The 17,923-nt window shown below is 40.6% G+C and overlaps 1 protein-coding gene across 3 annotated transcripts; it reads right to left on the bottom strand.

Moving 5' to 3' along the window:
* Positions 1-127: 127 nt before the first annotated feature.
* st8sia5 (ST8 alpha-N-acetyl-neuraminide alpha-2,8-sialyltransferase 5) lies at positions 128-16,787 on the bottom strand. 3 transcript variants are annotated; one of them, XM_039999907.1, is made up of 9 exons: positions 16,032-16,787; positions 11,348-11,455; positions 10,914-11,009; positions 7,652-7,744; positions 5,350-5,436; positions 3,885-4,029; positions 3,633-3,745; positions 2,013-2,105; positions 128-1,918 (listed from the first exon to the last, which is right to left on the bottom strand). In XM_039999907.1, exons 1-9 carry the CDS (start codon positions 16,175-16,177, stop codon positions 1,456-1,458), a joined length of 1,344 nt encoding a protein of 447 aa, XP_039855841.1. In that variant the 5' UTR covers positions 16,178-16,787; the 3' UTR covers positions 128-1,455. The 3 variants fall into 3 exon arrangements, with proteins under 3 accessions (XP_039855841.1, XP_039855842.1, XP_039855843.1); XM_039999908.1 differs by lacking the exon at positions 10,914-11,009 and having other exon boundaries at positions 16,032-16,785; XM_039999909.1 differs by lacking the exons at positions 10,914-11,009; positions 11,348-11,455 and having other exon boundaries at positions 16,032-16,786.
* Positions 16,788-17,923: the final 1,136 nt, after the last annotated feature.

Below are 17,923 nucleotides of genomic sequence, written 5' to 3'. Positions count from 1 at the left end.
ATCCCCTCTATTTCCACTCTTGCTCATTAACTGTGACTGTAGAGCAATTTAGCTCGAAACTTTTTGGTGCTCCATAAACACACAAAGAGTCTGTATAAAGACATGAAGGAAACAGCATATTTTTTTAAATCTTATTTGTAATGCATTCAAAGAAATAATGGACAAGTGCACAGCTGAGCATGAACAGAGGAGTGACTGAAAAGTAAAGTTACAGTCTCACAAGTGAAATAATTTGTTGCATACAACAAAACAAATAGCAAAACCTTTTATGACTTTCCAGTGTACCACAGTAGCATAATACATTTTTGGGGGTCATAAGTGAAAATGATACCACATCATCTCAGCCACTTTAACATATCCATCAATCTTTCTCCAAGCAAGAGTCTTGTGTACATCTCCAAAAGCACTGTGAGCTTCAGTTGAGGCTTAAGTGTAAACATAGGCTATATCAGTGATCGCTGAAGCAGGCACACACAAAGCCAAGTATAGAGTAAAGTCATGCAGAGCACTACGTGGTTATGAGTGGAGTTTACAGGGAGGGACTCCAGTAGAATACAAGCCATGAACTGCACATGAATTGCTTTACCTTAGTGTGCTAGGGTTGTGCTTGGATGAAAAGAGGCAAACTAAAAACTTTGTCTGCACATCATACAGAGGGATTCCATACCTCATAAGGCAATAAGGCTTAAGACATGAAAGACAGCGATAGGCTGGGTTGCTTTAAAAACTGGAAAGCCAAAAGTTCTGTGGAGTTGGTGTATTGCAAAATATTTTTCTAGCTTTCACCCTAATCTATGACACCCCACTCCTCCCCCAAAAAACGAAAAGAAAATCTTGCCTCTTTTCCACCAGAAATGATGAGAAATATTTGGAAATGGGAGAAAGAAGGCCGCGGAAAACAGGCCGTTTCAAGAGTGTTTTTAAAATATTCACCGAGGGAATATGGTGAATAGGAAATAGATTACAAAAGTAGACAACTGAATTTTACAGTTTGATTTTCTTTTCGTATTTTTTAAAATATTAGCTGAATATTAAGATTCAGACTTTGTTTTTTTGTTGTTTTTTTACACAAACATTAAAAGCTGCCACACCCACAGAGTGTCTGAGAAAAAGAGAGAAGAAGACGGGCTTAAATATCTGTGTGACCAAGTAGAAAAACAACACCTCTGTACAGCCGAGCCACTAGAAAACTCCACAGAAACAACATCACTATGAAGACCACTTTGTTCACATTAAAAACAAGCATCCAATGGTCTGACAGTCGGAGATAAGATGCTGGCAGAAGAGAAATCTTCAACATGTAGATGAGAGTGTCCCAAGGCCAACTCTGTTTGAACTGGGGTCAAAATAGTTGCCTGAACTGAGATTGCCGTGACGAAAACTGGCCTAAAGACAAATTAAAAGGTAAAATCTTGAGCCGTTGCATTAAAGCAAATTACTAATTAGAGTGAGGGATCATGCGCATGGCCCTGTGTGTACGTTGATGATCCCACGTGTATGCATGTGAATGAAGTTGAAAATTTCATGAGGCATTGCGTGAAAGCCCGGCCGTGGTTTGACGTTGTCATAGTAGTGGTGTGTGATGAAGATGCCAGAGGGGTTCATAGGAAACGCCCAGAAACCGTAGAGGTGGACCTCCTCGCACATCTCTAATGCGGCGGTGACTAGCATCAGGCCGCTGCTGAGCCGTTTGGCGCGGACGCCCTGCACCGCCCAGAAGCGCTGCACGTTAAGCAGATACTGCGGGTGGAAGAAGAACACACCTCTCTGGGAGTCAAAATCATCCAGCATATACTTAACTCTGAATGACACGTCGGTGTTGCGGGTGTTGTAGAACGCGGGTAGCACCACTGAGGAGTTTTCGTAATTCTGAAGGACGTCATAAAACGGCCTCCGCCATTTCTCCAGCTTCTGAAATCTGCAGAGAAAGTGATTCATGTGATAAAAGGAAAAGATCAGTGGCAGAAGCTGAGCTAAAGAGGTGTTCTTTCTCAGACCCATATTTACAGTACCTCTCAGTTATAATGCTCGGGTTTATTGTCACCAGATCTGTTTTAGTCCCAACATCTGCTGAATATTTGTCATTAATGGGCGGTATGTTGCATCTGCAGAAAAAGGAAAATAACGTTTCACTAGAGTTTAATAATCATTTAGATTTGACTTGATATGTTTAAAAAGAGGCATGCTGAGGAGACAACCTGAAGAGCTGCACAAGTAATCATATAATAGTTTTAATAAGAAGTTGTTGGGGTATTTTTCTTTTTACAATAAATTACATAAATTGGTTAACCAACCAAAAATCCAGAAGAAAACACATTACACAAAAGGCATAAACTGATTTGCAGGTCATTAAGTGAAATCGGTATTGATCTCCTACCAGCCAGAATTGTGACTCCCACTATTCCCACTATCCTGATCTCAGTTTGTTATGTGCATAAAGCACACCTGTACACACAATCAGTTTCTATTATTCAAACCTGTCTGCCACCATGGGCAAGAACAACGACTCGTCAGAGGAGGTCAGAGACAAGATCGCACCATGTACAAGGCCATGGAGTGGCCCAGCCAGTCTCCAGAACTCAGTCCTAGAAAATATATGGAGGGAGCTGAAGCTGCGAGTTGCCAAACAGCAGTCAAGAAATCTAAATGATTTAGAGAGTTTCTATAAAGACGAGTGGACTAAAATCCCTCCTGAGATGTGTGAAAACTGACCAGCTACAAGAAACGTATCGAGATACTTATCTCACTCAATGACATGAAACTCAACTTATAACTTTTATGTAATGTTTTTTTTTCTTTATCTGTATCAAAATGAAACTACCATAAAAATTAGAAAGTGTTTATTTGTTTGTAAGTGAGCAAACTCACATATTCAGCAGGGGATCAATAATTATTTCCACCACTGTAACTAGAATAAACAGGAATTTTAACATTTGAATTTCTCTTGGTGAAGCAAGGTCTATGGGACTACACTGATCAGCAGCAACATTAAACCACTTCATATTCATTTTGCTAAAACAACTCTGATCCTTCAGGACATTAACAGTACCTCCAGGGATGTCCTTTGGTATCTGGATCTGCAACATTGGCAGCTTGTCATGCTGAATCCCCAGACACTCAATCAAATTGGGATTTAAGGTGTTTGAAGGCTCAATACCTCGGGCTTTTGGGAAGCCAGTCTTCAACAATACTTGGTTGGAAGTTAAATGTCAAAGTTACAAAGTTCCATTTTTGTGAATGGCAGAAACTTGGATTCTACAACGATCCAAGTAATACACTTCAGTGGTTTTGATGTTGTGGCCGTTCAGTGTATAGATTTCAGAATTTAGTGCTAGTTTATTATTTGATGCTTTGAGTTTAAAGGTTGGGGTAAAATTTCAAAGAATTTTGCATGAAAGAGGAAGTACTTTTATGACTTCTTGTCATGTAATTTTTCCCAAGTTAAAGTTTTAATATTCGTTCATTATTATTTTTTATTATTCATTCTCAATTAACCACCAATTGTTCAATGACAATTTGTATGTATTCCTCGAAATTAATATAAAGATCAAGAATATTAAATCAGAACAGAATTCCAGGTAACACTGTACAACTCTCGCATATCAAATACTAAAAGACTGCATCGTGAATACCTAAAAACAAAATCTGCTGAGTCAATTTCCTTTCCACATTTGCTGTTCTTGATGATACCACCATTTCCAATGACAGCACATTTCTTGAACTGCGACTTGGAATACGGCATATCCTGAAAGACATGAGGTGGTAACGTCAAATGAACACAACACAAGAACTTTTGAAATAAAACACATCAGATCAGCAGGTTTGGAAATGCCCACAGATACAGTAGAAAATAGCAAACACTCATAAAGAGGTGGTGAACTCACATCTGGTAACATCTTGAAGATCTCAGTAGTAATGGGAAGGATCCCACTGGTGTCCACCTCGTACCTCAGCTTGGTCCCTGCAGGAGTGTTCCTCTTGGTTGTGAACAGAAAGTTAGGAGCATTACAGCAGCGCGACAGAGACATCCTTCAGGACGACACCAAAGAAAAGTAAAACGTAGCTTTAGAAGATGCACGGTAAGATCAAAACCAAAATTATTTCAACCTTTACATCCTAATTGTTTTGGGTTGTTTATCAAAAGATGGTCATTACAAATTAACAATGTCTTTTTAAATAAAATGTTACTTCAGCTCTTGATATCTTCTTAAAACATACATTTGATTAATGAGTTTGCACATTTTTTAAAGAGCCCAGAACCCAAAGATGATAGTTTTATAGATCACTGGTCACATTGTTAGATACACTTGCTTGTTAATGCAAATGTCATCCAGCAATTCAATGCCTTTTGGCATGTAGAGCTGGTCAAGACAACCTACTAGGTGGTGAATTACTTTGAATGGTTGTTGCCATACAGGCTGGTATTTTTGAGTATTTCAGGAGCTAAGGATTTCCCACACAACTATCTCAAGGATAAAATACCTAGTGAGTGGCAGTTCTCTGGGCAAAAATGTCTTGGTGTTGCCAGAGGTCAAAGAAAAATGACCAAGTTGTTTTGAGGTGACAGGAAGACATCAGAAACCTAAATAACCATTGATTATATACAAAGTATACAGAAAAGCATCTCTGAATACACAACATATCAAAGCTTGAAGCAGATGGGCTACAGAAACTGATGCTAAAGTTCACATGGGCTCTCCAAGGACGTGATGGAGATTGAGATCATGGATGTGCAGCTAAAAAATCTATAGCAACTGTGTGATGCTATCATGTCAATTGAGACCAACATTTCTGTTTCCAGCACCTTGTTGAAGCTGTGACACCAAGAGTTAAATTATTTCTGAAGACAAAAAGGAGTCCAGCCCAGTATTAGCAGGGTGTAACCAAAAACGTTCCCATTGAGTGTATATAGTAAGATCCTGAACATGTTTGCTTTTTTCTTTTACATGTAAGAATATACAGTATTTTATCCAGTATACTAATCCTTCATCTTATTCTACTTGGCTATTTATGATTCCCCAACAGTCAGTTCATCGAAATATTGTTCTATAAAATTTGGGGTTGGTATTCTCCATATCCTGTACTATTTGTACATATTTGGCTTGTAAAGTTTACTCTATTTTAACTACATTTTATCAGCAGAAGTAATCATTAATTTTCTGTAGAGGACTTCCAAACCAATAAATGTCAAGGTGATAATAGATAATAATGTTAAGTATGTTTCTTTTAAACTATTCAAAAGGTAACCAGTGCACTTCACAAAAAACACAGTCTTTGGAAAAAAGACCTTTTCGATAAATGCAGACATTTACATACATAATTCTTCTGCTCAGAATGAGTAACACTTACTTAAAGTTGCTGGCCTCCTCCTTGTTCTGCTCCCACCTACACACCTGCAGGTTTCGCCATCTTTCAAAGAGATCTGACGTTTTCACCCTGGTAGAGAGACGGACAGGATCGAGAGACTTGTGGGATGAGGAAAGACGACTTTATTCCGACTGACATGGTTTTTCCAATTAACCATTATTTCTGCAGAGGCAACAAATTGAAGAAACACCTTAAATGTTTCAAAAAGATAAACCAGAGGCCAAAAAAATTACTGCAACTTTACTGATCACCCTGGATCTCGACTCATTAACAGAAAGCACATCTGTAAATAGATGTCCTTGAACTGACATGTCCTTGGAGATGATTGGGGCGGCGTGATTTGCTCTGGGAGTCAGGCTTGTGCGTTCATTTTGCTGCCTGCCAGAGGACAACAGCTGTTCCCTGCCGCAGCCAGAGTCGTTCTAGGGCTTTCATTGAGCACTCAGTATGATTTTGATAATTAAGCTGCCAGCCTGAGGGCCACACGCAAAAGGTCACTGGACATTGTTCATATTCACACAAGAGGAAAGATGCTGCTCAGATTGCCTTTGGAGCAAGTGGCTCATTGAATGAATCTGGCCAGTGATCTACTGTATGTTGTAAGCATGTTATTTATAGTGTCCTGTAGTTATAAGAAAATAAGGAGAGCAACAACTTGGCTCAATAGTGTTGGCAACAAAATGGATGTTATTGAGTAATGAAACTGCTCAAATGGTCAAGAATTGCCTGAAGTAACAACATAAAATAATCTGCGCTAGCAAATGTGTCAACTGTATTGACACTGTGTGTACTTACTGAAACATGTACTTATTTTTGTTTGTCTTTTTGGTCACACTATGGCATGACTCAAGACCTGAAAGTGTTGTTTACTTAGCTGGTTGACCTTTAATAACTCAATAACTATTACTGTGAACTTTTATGATACTGGATGGTTGACAAAATTCATTGGGTTGCCTTGAAATCTTTCATCACACCAAAAATTTTGGCACACAGTGTCAAAAACTGCTACCCAACAGCAAGAAAACAAATAATATTGGTCTTCTATTGGTGGGCCTCTTCACCATGTTTCATGGTGCTAGTGCTAGTTTAGCCAAAATAAGCAAGTATTGCTTTTTACACTACGCACTAAAACACCCTGTATATAGGGAGACTTTGCAAATTAAGCCTCCTAATGTTAGCTGATAACACACCACCTTCTCATCTTAAAATAGCCACTTCTAGCGTTAAAAAACCAACACGTCAGAAGTCAAAATGCTAACACAGGGGCTTCCAAAACAGAGCTTCAAAGACAGCTAGTTAACGTAACAGAGCTCTCATCCATCTTTAATGGAATCATGTTCAAGTATCTTCAAATACTATCCTTTTCAGATTTATTTTGTGCCTTGTGCAGTATTAAGTTGTAGCATTGAGAATGTTAGCATGCTAGAATAGATTTAGCCCATTTTTGCCAACAAAGCCTCGCCTTACAAAGAAATAATCAGAATGTTGTTGACACATTTGGCTTGCATTCATCACACTTCACATGATATTGTAATGTGTGACATACAGATGAAAAGTTCTGCAGTCATTAGTTGGCTATAATGACTGTAAACTAATGAGAATTAAAATCTGCTGAGATGTGTCAAGGTTGTCAAGGAGGACAACTTCACTAAAACCTGACTAATACTTTAGAAGGACGAGCAATTCTTGAAAATGCCTGTAAAACTACCAATACTACCTTCACCATGAGCACAATTTGGGAGCCACAAGATGACCCTTTGTTAAAATATCATCAATATCTTGCCAATACTCTTAGTGGAGCAGTCAGGGATGATAAACATCTCATCATCAAGTTTGAAAAATATTTACACCTAAAATGCTGACTTTAAGTAATCTGATTACATGTAAATTTTACATGTAATTTGGCTAAACTGGTACAGTGTAATTTAATTATTAATTACTTGAATAAATAAACTTTTCATTTTATATATTTCTGTTGCATTTAGTTAAAATTATTGCTTCTTTGAGTTCAGTTAAGCTACAAAAGAGTTTAGAACTCCTGCTTTGACTTGGATTCATATTGTTGTCATCCAGAACCAGACATTGTTTTGAAAATGCTAGTTACTCTTACGCTGGTGGTGATGCTTAATTTTTAACTTCTTCATGCGTTTTTTTTTTTATCTTCACTGACACTGTACCAGTAAACCCTACTCCTGACACATGAATACTTTCATACATGATAAACACGCAGGATTACCTTGGAGATTTTTTTACCCTGTTAGATGAAACATAATTGGACACTCACATTGTCAGCACTTTGACGTCTATAATCTCCTGTCTGAGCTCCCTGCATGCAGTAGAGTTGTAGTCAAAGGAGCCATCATAGTTTTCCAGATACCTGGAGGGATAAAAAGAGTCATCCTCTGCTTACATCTATTCAACATAAAAGAATTTAACAATAAACAGAAGAGATAAAATACACTATGCTTAAATAATATATATATGTGTAAAACAGTGTGTTTAAAGGTCACAATAAGAAAAAATATTTCATTTTTAATATAAAATGTCTATGGTTTGACTTTATGAAATACTAGAATATCAGTAGAGCATTGTGGAATGACAAATGACAGAAATGATGTCACTGATTTTAGGCGTCACAAACAAGATAGTAACATGTCTACTGGACACTTGCACCAGATTCTGTTACATCTTAGTCTAAACCAATGTCATACACTAAGTGAAGAAACGTAGCACCTCTCATATTTTTATATAGTTCACTGGCTATGATGAGAACTTGCATGGTGTACCATTGGTACTCTGGGGCTAAAATGTGTGCATACACTGTATGTTCATATGTTGAATTAGGAGAGAAACAGACAAGGGAATAGGGCTGATTCCAGTGCTTGGCTTGCTAAAATGGTGGATTAGACGGTTTAGCGGTGTAGCATCTGGTGGTTATGAGCGTGGCCGGGTCGGTGCTTTTGTGTGAGGAGTAAGTAAGTATATCAGCTGTGCTGGCTGGAGTAACGTGACAGTTTGACTGATTTATTACAATTTTGTCACACTGTAAACATGAACACATACAACAGTAGTCATGCAAACAAGTAACCATAACAAAGAGGTAATAACAAACAAAGAGTTTGGGAGGAATTTTATCTTTTTTAATAAGGACTAAAGAATTGGAAGAGCTTCTTTTAGACACATGTGAAACAATCGTTACACTGGAATGGCAACATTAACCAAAAAGTATACAAAAATAATGTCTTTAATGTGCGGTGTGCTTTTGGTTGATTTCACAAAACGGTCGTGTGGAGAACGCTGGAAAAAGAGCCATGCTGGCTGGGAAATTTAAAGTCGGCTGTCGTATTTCTGTGTACTGATGCCTCGTTTCTTCCAGCCTTTTGTTTAAACGTGATCAGAAAGCGGTCAGGATAAAATGTGTGTGTGGCGGGGGGCGTGGTTAGTATGGAGGAATAGGAGCCTGCTAGTATTATGTTTTGTTGGGTAGTCGATTTTTAAATATCACTAATTACTATAATGCTTTGTTGAAATAGCTTGGATGTACATCTGTGAAGCAAAGAGACTCCGTTATGGAGATGTTTGGTTTCATCCTAGCACAGACAGTATCAAAGATGCACGTAGCCACTATCACAGAAGTTATTAAGTTGAACGTTTCCATGTGGTCACCCTGGTGCTTTAAAAACCAGGTGTGGTGAGCAGGCTCTGACTGTTCAAAGAGTAAGGGACTTCACCCCCTGCTGACCATTCAAAAGAATGCAAGCCATGGTGGCTTCACCTTCAGACCCAGAAGCTACATCCATCTTTCACACTGCACATGTTTAGAAGCCAGGGATGAAAATTGAACTGAACATGTTACATGATTTAGGTTCTGAGGGAAAAAAAATAAGGAAACACATGTATTTTCCCTCATGCTTATCCTATTACCACAGCACCATTTGCTATATTTCTGCTGCGATGCCTGCTAACATTAACCCTAGCTAACTGTAAATACATGTGCGACTGAAATCTGTCATGGGTTTTCCACGTGCGCTTCTTTGACACTACATGTAACATGCATGGACTCAATAAAAATTCAGCACTATATAAAGTTATTCTGCCATTAGCACTGTAGGCCACAGTCTTGCTTTAGTGGTTATTTAGATGGGTTTTTTTCACATTTGCGTTTTTTTTTTTTTTGTTCTTACACCATCAATATGATGCATTTGTAAACTGTCTTACCCTCATGAGATTGCTATCTTTATCCTGATCCAAAATCTTCCTGTTAAGGTTCGGCAGTGACCCACAGAACTGATCCATCTCTTTCTGGCTTCATTCACCTAAATGTTTTTTGTTGGCTTGTTTAACCCAAAGGACATATTGATCTGTTGTATATCTTGTGGTAGAGACTTTACTTTTCTTTACATCTTATTGTTAAACTGTAAGAATTCATATACTGGAAAACTACATCAGAATTTTAGAGGGCTTTTGCAATGCTAACAGTGTTTTTGATAATGCTTGGATAGGGACATGATGTGAATTGGGGGAACCTGCAATGTGTCTTTGTTAGAATGAATGTTGGTATCTGTCGCACATTAAATGGAGCATTCTGTTTTGAAAGATGAATAAAACTGCTGCATATTACTTGTGGCTGTGAGGTAAATGAGGTGAGTTAACAAAGTAAGAAAAAAAAGATTATAAAAGGATGCAACAAGCAATACAATGGAGAGATGCATTAAAGGAACAAGATGCTGGGATAAGATTGTACAAATAAGGAACGATGAAACTGGTTGTCTACATCCACCTGATGATGCAGTGTATTTCTGAGGTTATACAGAGAGGAGCGGTGGTCTCATAGAATATATTTGACACGCTGAATAGAGGCTGTTCATTCTTGTTTTAGCTAAGATGATAAAACCTTTGCAAGTGTTCTCTGTTCAGGTCTGAAATCAAGACAACAATTTACTCCATGAGGTGAATTTCGTCGCTTATGGCTTCTTAGATTGACTGTGCAATTGCTGGTTGAAAAAACCAATCCAAGATGAGCATTTTAGCACAATTTCGTGGGGTGTGGGAGGCGGGGAGGGAAAAAAATCGGGCACGTTCCTGTCTTCTTGTAACAAAGAGAGTACAGTGGGGAAAAGGGGTTAAATCCAGGTCGCAGAGAGAGACAATGCAGATGTGAGAAGGGGAGATAGGAGGAGCGGAGAAGTGTCCACACTATGCATATGGTATACACACAGAGCTGTGCAGAACAGTATGAGACATAGGTTGACAAGGCATTTTGAAATGGGTGCTGGATGCGACACAGAGATACAAGGAGAAGCCAGTACATCAACAGGAGACCGTGGTTCAACCAGCTTCTGAAAGGGGGTGGGGAAAGGGGGTGGGATTTAGGGATTTGGGAGGGGTCGAGGTGGACAGGATCAGACAACATGCAAGAGCAAATCTGAAGTGCAACCACCACTGAAAAAAATATGAGAGTTTATCCCTTTTAAACTAATGAAAAAAAAAGAGAGATATTCTTGGGTTTCTGTGAAAATGCTAAAAATGCCTTCAAACTGGCCTACCTTTGAGGGCGTTTTTTTTTCTTCTTAATATCAGCTAGGCAGGGTGTGACTATTACGGAGATCTGTGAATCTGGCTGAAAATTCTGACGGAAACATCTGTCAACATGCAGACAGGTTAAGTTAGAGTTAAACGTGTGATGTAGCCCTGTGACATCAGCAACCCCCTGCTAGCTTCCTAAACCTGCAGATGTCAATAACAAGTAGAGAAGAAAAGTGCAAATGTGCCTCGGCTTGAGCCCTTTCTACAGCATCTGAGGGGAGTCATGGGGTATCAGCGGCCCAGTCCACGCATGCAGGGCTGGGTCGTCACTAGAGAGGGTGGATTTGAAACTTGTGATCTCTCGTTCACTCTGCCTTTCAGTCTCTCTCGCTCTCTCTCTCACACACTCTCTTTTGTCAGAGGTGTTGTGCAGTCAGTGGCGCTGGAAAGGTACCTTTTCCTTCCATTTCTGGCAGGCTTCAGAGATCCGTCATCGGAGAAATTAACAGGACCGGTCCAATTTCCTGTCTCGTCCCCTTTGAGTCGGCTAAACTGTTGCGCACTAGTAAGAAAATGAGTCAGTTTATTTGGGATTTATTTTCCCCATTGTGCAAATGTCAAACACATACTCCCAATCGCATATGTTCAGTCACAAAACCCAGAAAAAGTTGTACCTTTACACACTCACACATGCACATACAGAGGAAGAGGGGACCAGCTTTTTGGCTAAAGAAAGACAGTATATGACACCAAGCAGGGTTACAGTGACACCGTGATCTGAATGATACATTTATGCTGGGCTGATGCCACTAATCTGAGTGTGATTCAAACATTCACACTGTGCAATATTTGCTTGTGCAAGCGTTAGACTTGTAAATCAATATATTGAAGTGAGTGATTTAAGAGATGAGTGATAATCAATGCCAACCGGCCAGCAGGTTTGCCAATATAGCATTAAGCTGCCAATCTAGACCATCTTTTCATCCAGATATTACTGAGAAACAAAGGGAAGATTGGTTTAAGCCACCAGATCTAATAGTATTCAGTGAGTGAGAAGAACCTAACCCAGGTGAGGTATCTCAATTTAGAGCTAAAGACTAATACATAGATACTGTACCTAACAAAAAGATGCAATGGCTTGCAGAAGCTTAACCTGACCTTTGGTCTCGCTATGTTAACTTCAGCTGGATGCCATCACAGTACATTTATCAGAGGAGGTCATTTGGTGCATGTGCTTTATAGGATGTTATAACTGTGCCCGGAATAAAAAAGCTCATTCTACAGTAGCGAGAGCCAGGATTTCTTTGAGGGAGAAAATGGAGGAATGCAGCTATTTTTAGCTGTCAATCAAATCTGAAAATGGCAGTATTGTTTTGTTGTTCTCAATAAATCCATCCTCCTCCTTTGCTGCACATGCTGTGTTACTTAGACAGGAGGAAAATGTGTTGAAAGCCATTTTCAGCTCAGTGTTTGTGCATTAGAAGGGTTTCTGGCACCAGGATTAAATGGTAAATGTGATCTTTATGAAGGGAAATGTCAGCACGTTAAAGTATATTCCTTAGTTTTGTGGGGAAAAATGTCCAGTGATTTGAAAACTTTTGTGCTTTTCACGTGTTGTTTTTTTACTTAAAATTTGATCTTTGAGATTTACTCAACATCATCACATTCCATACATCCAAATATCCGGAGGAATACAACTTCTCCTGTTATGCTGACTATTATGCAAGTACTCATGCGTGACTCATTTCTAGGAGTGCTTTGTGGGTGTCGTGCTAATTTCAGCAGGAGGAGATTGAACCCAAAGAGCATTTCTGGATGCATTATGTGATGGAGCATTTATCATCAGGGGCTCACATCAATACCAATCGGCAGGCGCGCTTAGCTGCTCTGAGTGCCACTTCAACATCTCCAAGGCAGCGGCTGCAGAACCGAACGCTAAAATTCGAGAGGCTTCTGTCCCTCTTCTTGTACCTCAGACAGGACAAAAGCTAATCAACGCTATTCAAAGCGGCACAGTTTGGTTCATTAGGTTATCTAACCTACACCTTAAACCCATAAACCTCTCTTCCACAGTGTGTTTTTTGTCCTGTCTTCCTCCCATCACCACCAGTCCTCCCTAAACCAGGTTCTGCCTGAGGTTTCTTCCTGTTAAGAGGAGTTTTTTCTTCTCACTGTCACCAAGGGCTCGCTCAAAGTCGTCTGTTTGATTGTTGAGGTTTTCTCTGTATTGTTGTAGGGTCTCTGTCTTACAGTATAAAGCACCATGGGGCTACTGCTGTTGTGATATAAATAGAATTGAATTAGTCATAGCCAAAACAACAAGCCTACTGCAGGCTTGAGTTTAATCTGACATACTTCCATGTTGTAGCAAAAATTCAAACTCCAAAAGTGATTACTTGAGTGCTTTGACAGGCTGGTAAGACTAGAAAAGCTCCATACAAATGTAGCTACATTAGATTACTTCTGACTCACAGATCAGCTTAGGATCAGGATCAGCCCTTAGGAGCCCATCTATAAGTCCACATGAGACGCTAATGCAAGCATTTGTAGACAAGCAACAGTCACTAAGTTGCCCTGTAGCACTAATGTGCTCTGACTCCATCAGCACATCGATCTGGACGCTTTTTCACTGCTGTGTGTTTCTCTAAGACGACCTCATCTGTTGTTCAGACCAAAACTGAAAACTGGGCTGTAGCTGAGCCTCTCCTCTGCTCGTGCTCTTACTTTTTCTCTTCATATTCCCACATGTTCAAAGTGCGGTGACTTGATACCATGTGCTAACATCAATGCTCAGTTACAGCTGTGTCAACAGCACAAAAACCAACAAAAAAAAAACCACACGCACAAAGAGAAAAGGCTCAAAATCAGGGAGATACAGCTCACTTACATAATGCAACCAGAAGATTTAATAAACAGCCGTGTGTGCATGACTCCACAGGGCAGCCAGTAATTTTGTGAAATGATTAATTGAAGCAGTAATAGACTCACTGATAATGACTATCATAATTAGTTGCATTTACACCGCCACTCATCATCTGTGCCTTTCTTAATCCCTTCCTCCCTGCAGCCCGGGGTGCTATTCTCTCTATCCAAGAGTATTTTTAGATCGCCCTCCTCAAGTCAAGCGGAGTTGAAAGTTAATGTCTTCGTTCTCAGAAGTGTGTCAGCGGTGTCCCTCCACGATCTCGGGCTGCCACTTTATAAGCCTACACTCTCCACTTCACCCCTTTGGATGGCACCAGGATGGCAGACAGGGAGCTGATTTATGTGTCTCTCTAAGGTGCCTCCTTTCAAACTGAACGGTCAGATTCACAGACAGATTTATCAAGTACATCAATGTGCACGTCGTACTGTTTGACTTTAATGGGTATCCTCATGCATTGAACCGAGAGCCCCTTCAGCCATAACACTGACGTATACACAGAGTGAGTTGATGTAAGAGTGATGATACAGCTAAACTGTTACTCCATAAGCCATCATTCAGTTTGCCAGCACCCAAATGTCTCCTCTGCAACCATCCTAGCCAGCCTACATGCCTCACGTAATTACCAATCTGTTTTTATGTTGTTGTTTTTTTTGTGAAGCACTGAAGCAAAGAAGTGCACAGCAAGCATCCTGCCAATGTGTTCTCCGGCCAAGGTTTGGAGGAGGGAAGAGGCTGGGTGTGGCCGAATCCATGTGGATGACTTTTGATTGTTTATGCATGGGTAGGTATCATAAGATGACGCCTTCTCTCTCTCTCTGTTTCACACACACACACACACACACACGCATGCATGAAAACACATTCCTTTTATCACACTCCTTGGGTCTCTCACAGTCCCCTTCCTCTTTCCCTCGCTCCCACTGAGGTGTGTGCAGACAGACTGTAGCAAAATGGCTGCCGCTGAGCCAACTGGTTTCTGTTGTGTGGCTTGTTCCCCTTCTCTCCTAGGCCGAGCTCTAGGAGGAAAGCAAAAAAAGGCGCAGGGGCGAAACAAAGTGTGTGTGCTTCGCGTCTGAATTCATGCATTTCACTGAAGAAGTCAGGATGCCATGAATCCATGCCGAGTATTATCAGACCAGCCCGGCAGGGTGGCAAGGGAGGGATTAGTTGTGTGCATGTGTGTGTTTTTTGGGAGGGAGGGGGACTTTCAGATTGCAGCACATATATGTTTGCTTTAGTAAGCATATATGTCCTGTCAGTAAAGTATCTGGAGGTGGTGGTGAGAGGGGGGTAAAGTTTTATGTTTCTTTTTGAAGCACCTGAAGCTCAAACATCCCAGCTTCTCAACATCTGCTCGTCTCACGGGGATTTTAAGCACAGAGTATAAAAGAAAATGACCTGAAAGTTGGGAAATAAATCTTGCAGTGGGTTTACAGTGGACTACAAACCAGGGTCCAACTAAAGAACGCCCCTGTCAAGGGGTTAAATACTGATGCAGAGGCATGAAACGTGGCTCTGCAGTGGCAGCATGTGCATTAAGGTGCAGCCTGGTAAAATGAATTATTTAACAGGGACCAAAAAGAAATACACATCATCTTCAACATGCTGCTTTCTGTCATCATCATCACCATCATCATCATCACCATCATCAGCTCCAGTAGCGTTCATATGTGTTATGAAAATCTGATGCCTCTGTCAGATGTAGGCTACGACCAGTCAAGAAGGCTGAAACGGAAAATCAAAGAAAGGTCTTTGAAGAAAAAACGAAAAAGAAGGGGAAAACATTACCATGCACAGCTGAAGCACTGTGTATGGTATGAATGTGATGCTTCGTTTTCTGAAAAGATCAAAAAACAAAAATAAAAGGAACAAAAAGGAAAAGAAATCCAATGGAAATTGTTTCTATGCCACTGGGGAGAAAGAAAAACATGGATGGTTAATTGCTATTGTTCTTTGCAGCCACTAAAGCTTGTCCCGACATGTAGACCATCCAGACTACTCTCATTTCTACTGAGCATGTTCTTACCTCATCACTCACATTTTTACCTTTTCCATTAAAAGCCACTGATATGATCAACAACGACTACAAAGGCATGCTTCTTACCGCTCACTGTCATCCTTACACTCTTGGAAACTGACTGCGCTCTAATTTGCTTTCTAATCGTGGCTGAAGAGAAGAAAGGAGTGGGGTAAAAAAAATATCAGCACTTACCTCTTGATGTAGTTTTTCCCGTAGAGAATCTGCTGCAAAAGTGTGACGAGCCCAAACGCGCAAATAAATATGAAACAAAGAGATCTGCTGCCGAGCAAGTCTTTACCCGACGATGGGTCGGAGTATCCCATTTTTCGGCGCAGCATCCAGGGCTGACGGTGACACCCGCTTCGGTGTCTCTCTTCGCTGCATTCAGAACCAGGATGGCAGGTGTCTCGTACCCGCTGGAGTGGACATTGTCCATCACATTGTTTTCCCTTTTAGTCTGTTTTACTGCTCTCTGACCACAGCATCACCGGAGGAAGGTGATGTGCACCGGGATCTGCGCTTGAGATCTCAAATCGTTAGTGACCTTGTTTTAAAATACGCGATTCTTATGTTTTGTTTTTGTTTTTAATGTCTGAGTAAAAAAGCACGAACGGCCCCGGAGGATATTCTCGGTGCCTATCGGTTATCGCCCTATACCCGCTTCGAGGAGGCGCAGTCTCTCCGCCGTGTGCAAGCGGTGCAGATTTGTGTAAAATGCGCGCTGGGTGCAGAATAAATCCTGAAATCTCAAGTCAGACAAAGCAAAGGCATCGATTCTTATAAGCGCGATTCTCGCTCTTTTTCTTTAAATCGGGGAGCTGAGAGAATAACAGCGAAACACATCCCTCGTGCGTCTTGTCAAATCTGAGCAAAGGTGCGTGACTGAAATCTAAAAAGGAAGGAGGATGCGCCTTTTCCCAGCCAGGCGGACGGGGGCGCGCCGTAATTCATTTAGATGCTCCATACTCAGCCAAAACGCAAGGTCACGGTCTGCCGTTCAAGGATGCGTCTGCGCAGACACGACATCTACAGCCGCCCACTTCACATGACCTCGCAAAGCTGATAACAAAACAAAACAAAAACAAGTTTACCATATTCCACCTCTAAACTGCGAGCCTGGGCAAACTTAAAGAAATGACCAGATTATCTTCCATTACAAAAACGACATTAGCAGTAGGCGGATGGAGTAAGAACTAGTGAAGTAGTAGTAGAAGTACTATGAGTAAAGACTGTCCTGCAGAGCCAGACCATCGATGCCAAGCTGATCTGTAACTGGACGGTATCTGCAGGACTCCTTCTTCTGACTTCTCCTATTTCTGACTGACCCGTTTTAATACAAGGTACATACAATACATACAACTAAAAAATAAAAGATTTTTTAAAAATGTGTCTTGTCATCCTATGGCATGTGTTGCCTCACAGCAAGAAGGTTGTGGGTGTATGGACTTGGAAGGTCTCCTGGGGCCTGTGCAGATTCACTCCAAGGCATTCCAGCTTGCCTTGTTTCTACCTGTTAATACCCCACCTTTTGCCTTTTGCCTTATAGGGCAGCTATGATAATCCCAGCATCCCTGAAATGGGTACAAGGTTAAGAAAATGGATAGATGGATGGAGGATTGATTGATTCATTAAATTGTCCTCTGTCTGGCGAATAATCAGCAAATGCACCTCACACAAACACTATGTCAGTATTTTGTTCTGAAGCTAACTAACATGTAGTCTTTTATTCAATAGGTAGACAGAGTACGGATGGAACAGACGGCCAGTTTACCATATTTGAAACACCTCAAATATGTAAAACATGTCCACATGTGTTTTAGCATTCTCTTTGGTCATAGGAAATTTGTAGTAGGCGAGCCAAAAGTTATTGTCCCATCAGACTGAATAGTTCCTTGTGCTTGTATCACTGTTAAACCAAATTGAGATCTTTGTCATTTTCATGCTGGGCTCTAAAGCCTGATATATGGCACGACATGGTGTTATTCAAGGTTATCAGACAATCGAGACAATTGTGTGCAGCGTGGTGGTGAGATACAGTTGAGACAGTGTCTGGCACAATGTCTAGCTGAATGCGTGAGTAAATT

This window comes from Simochromis diagramma, unplaced genomic scaffold (genome assembly GCF_900408965.1).
Source record: "Simochromis diagramma unplaced genomic scaffold, fSimDia1.1 OVJJ01000596.1, whole genome shotgun sequence".
NCBI lineage: Eukaryota > Metazoa > Chordata > Actinopteri > Cichliformes > Cichlidae > Simochromis > Simochromis diagramma.
Note: the sequence above shows the minus strand (reverse complement) of the source record. Positions and strands in the feature narration are given on the sequence as shown.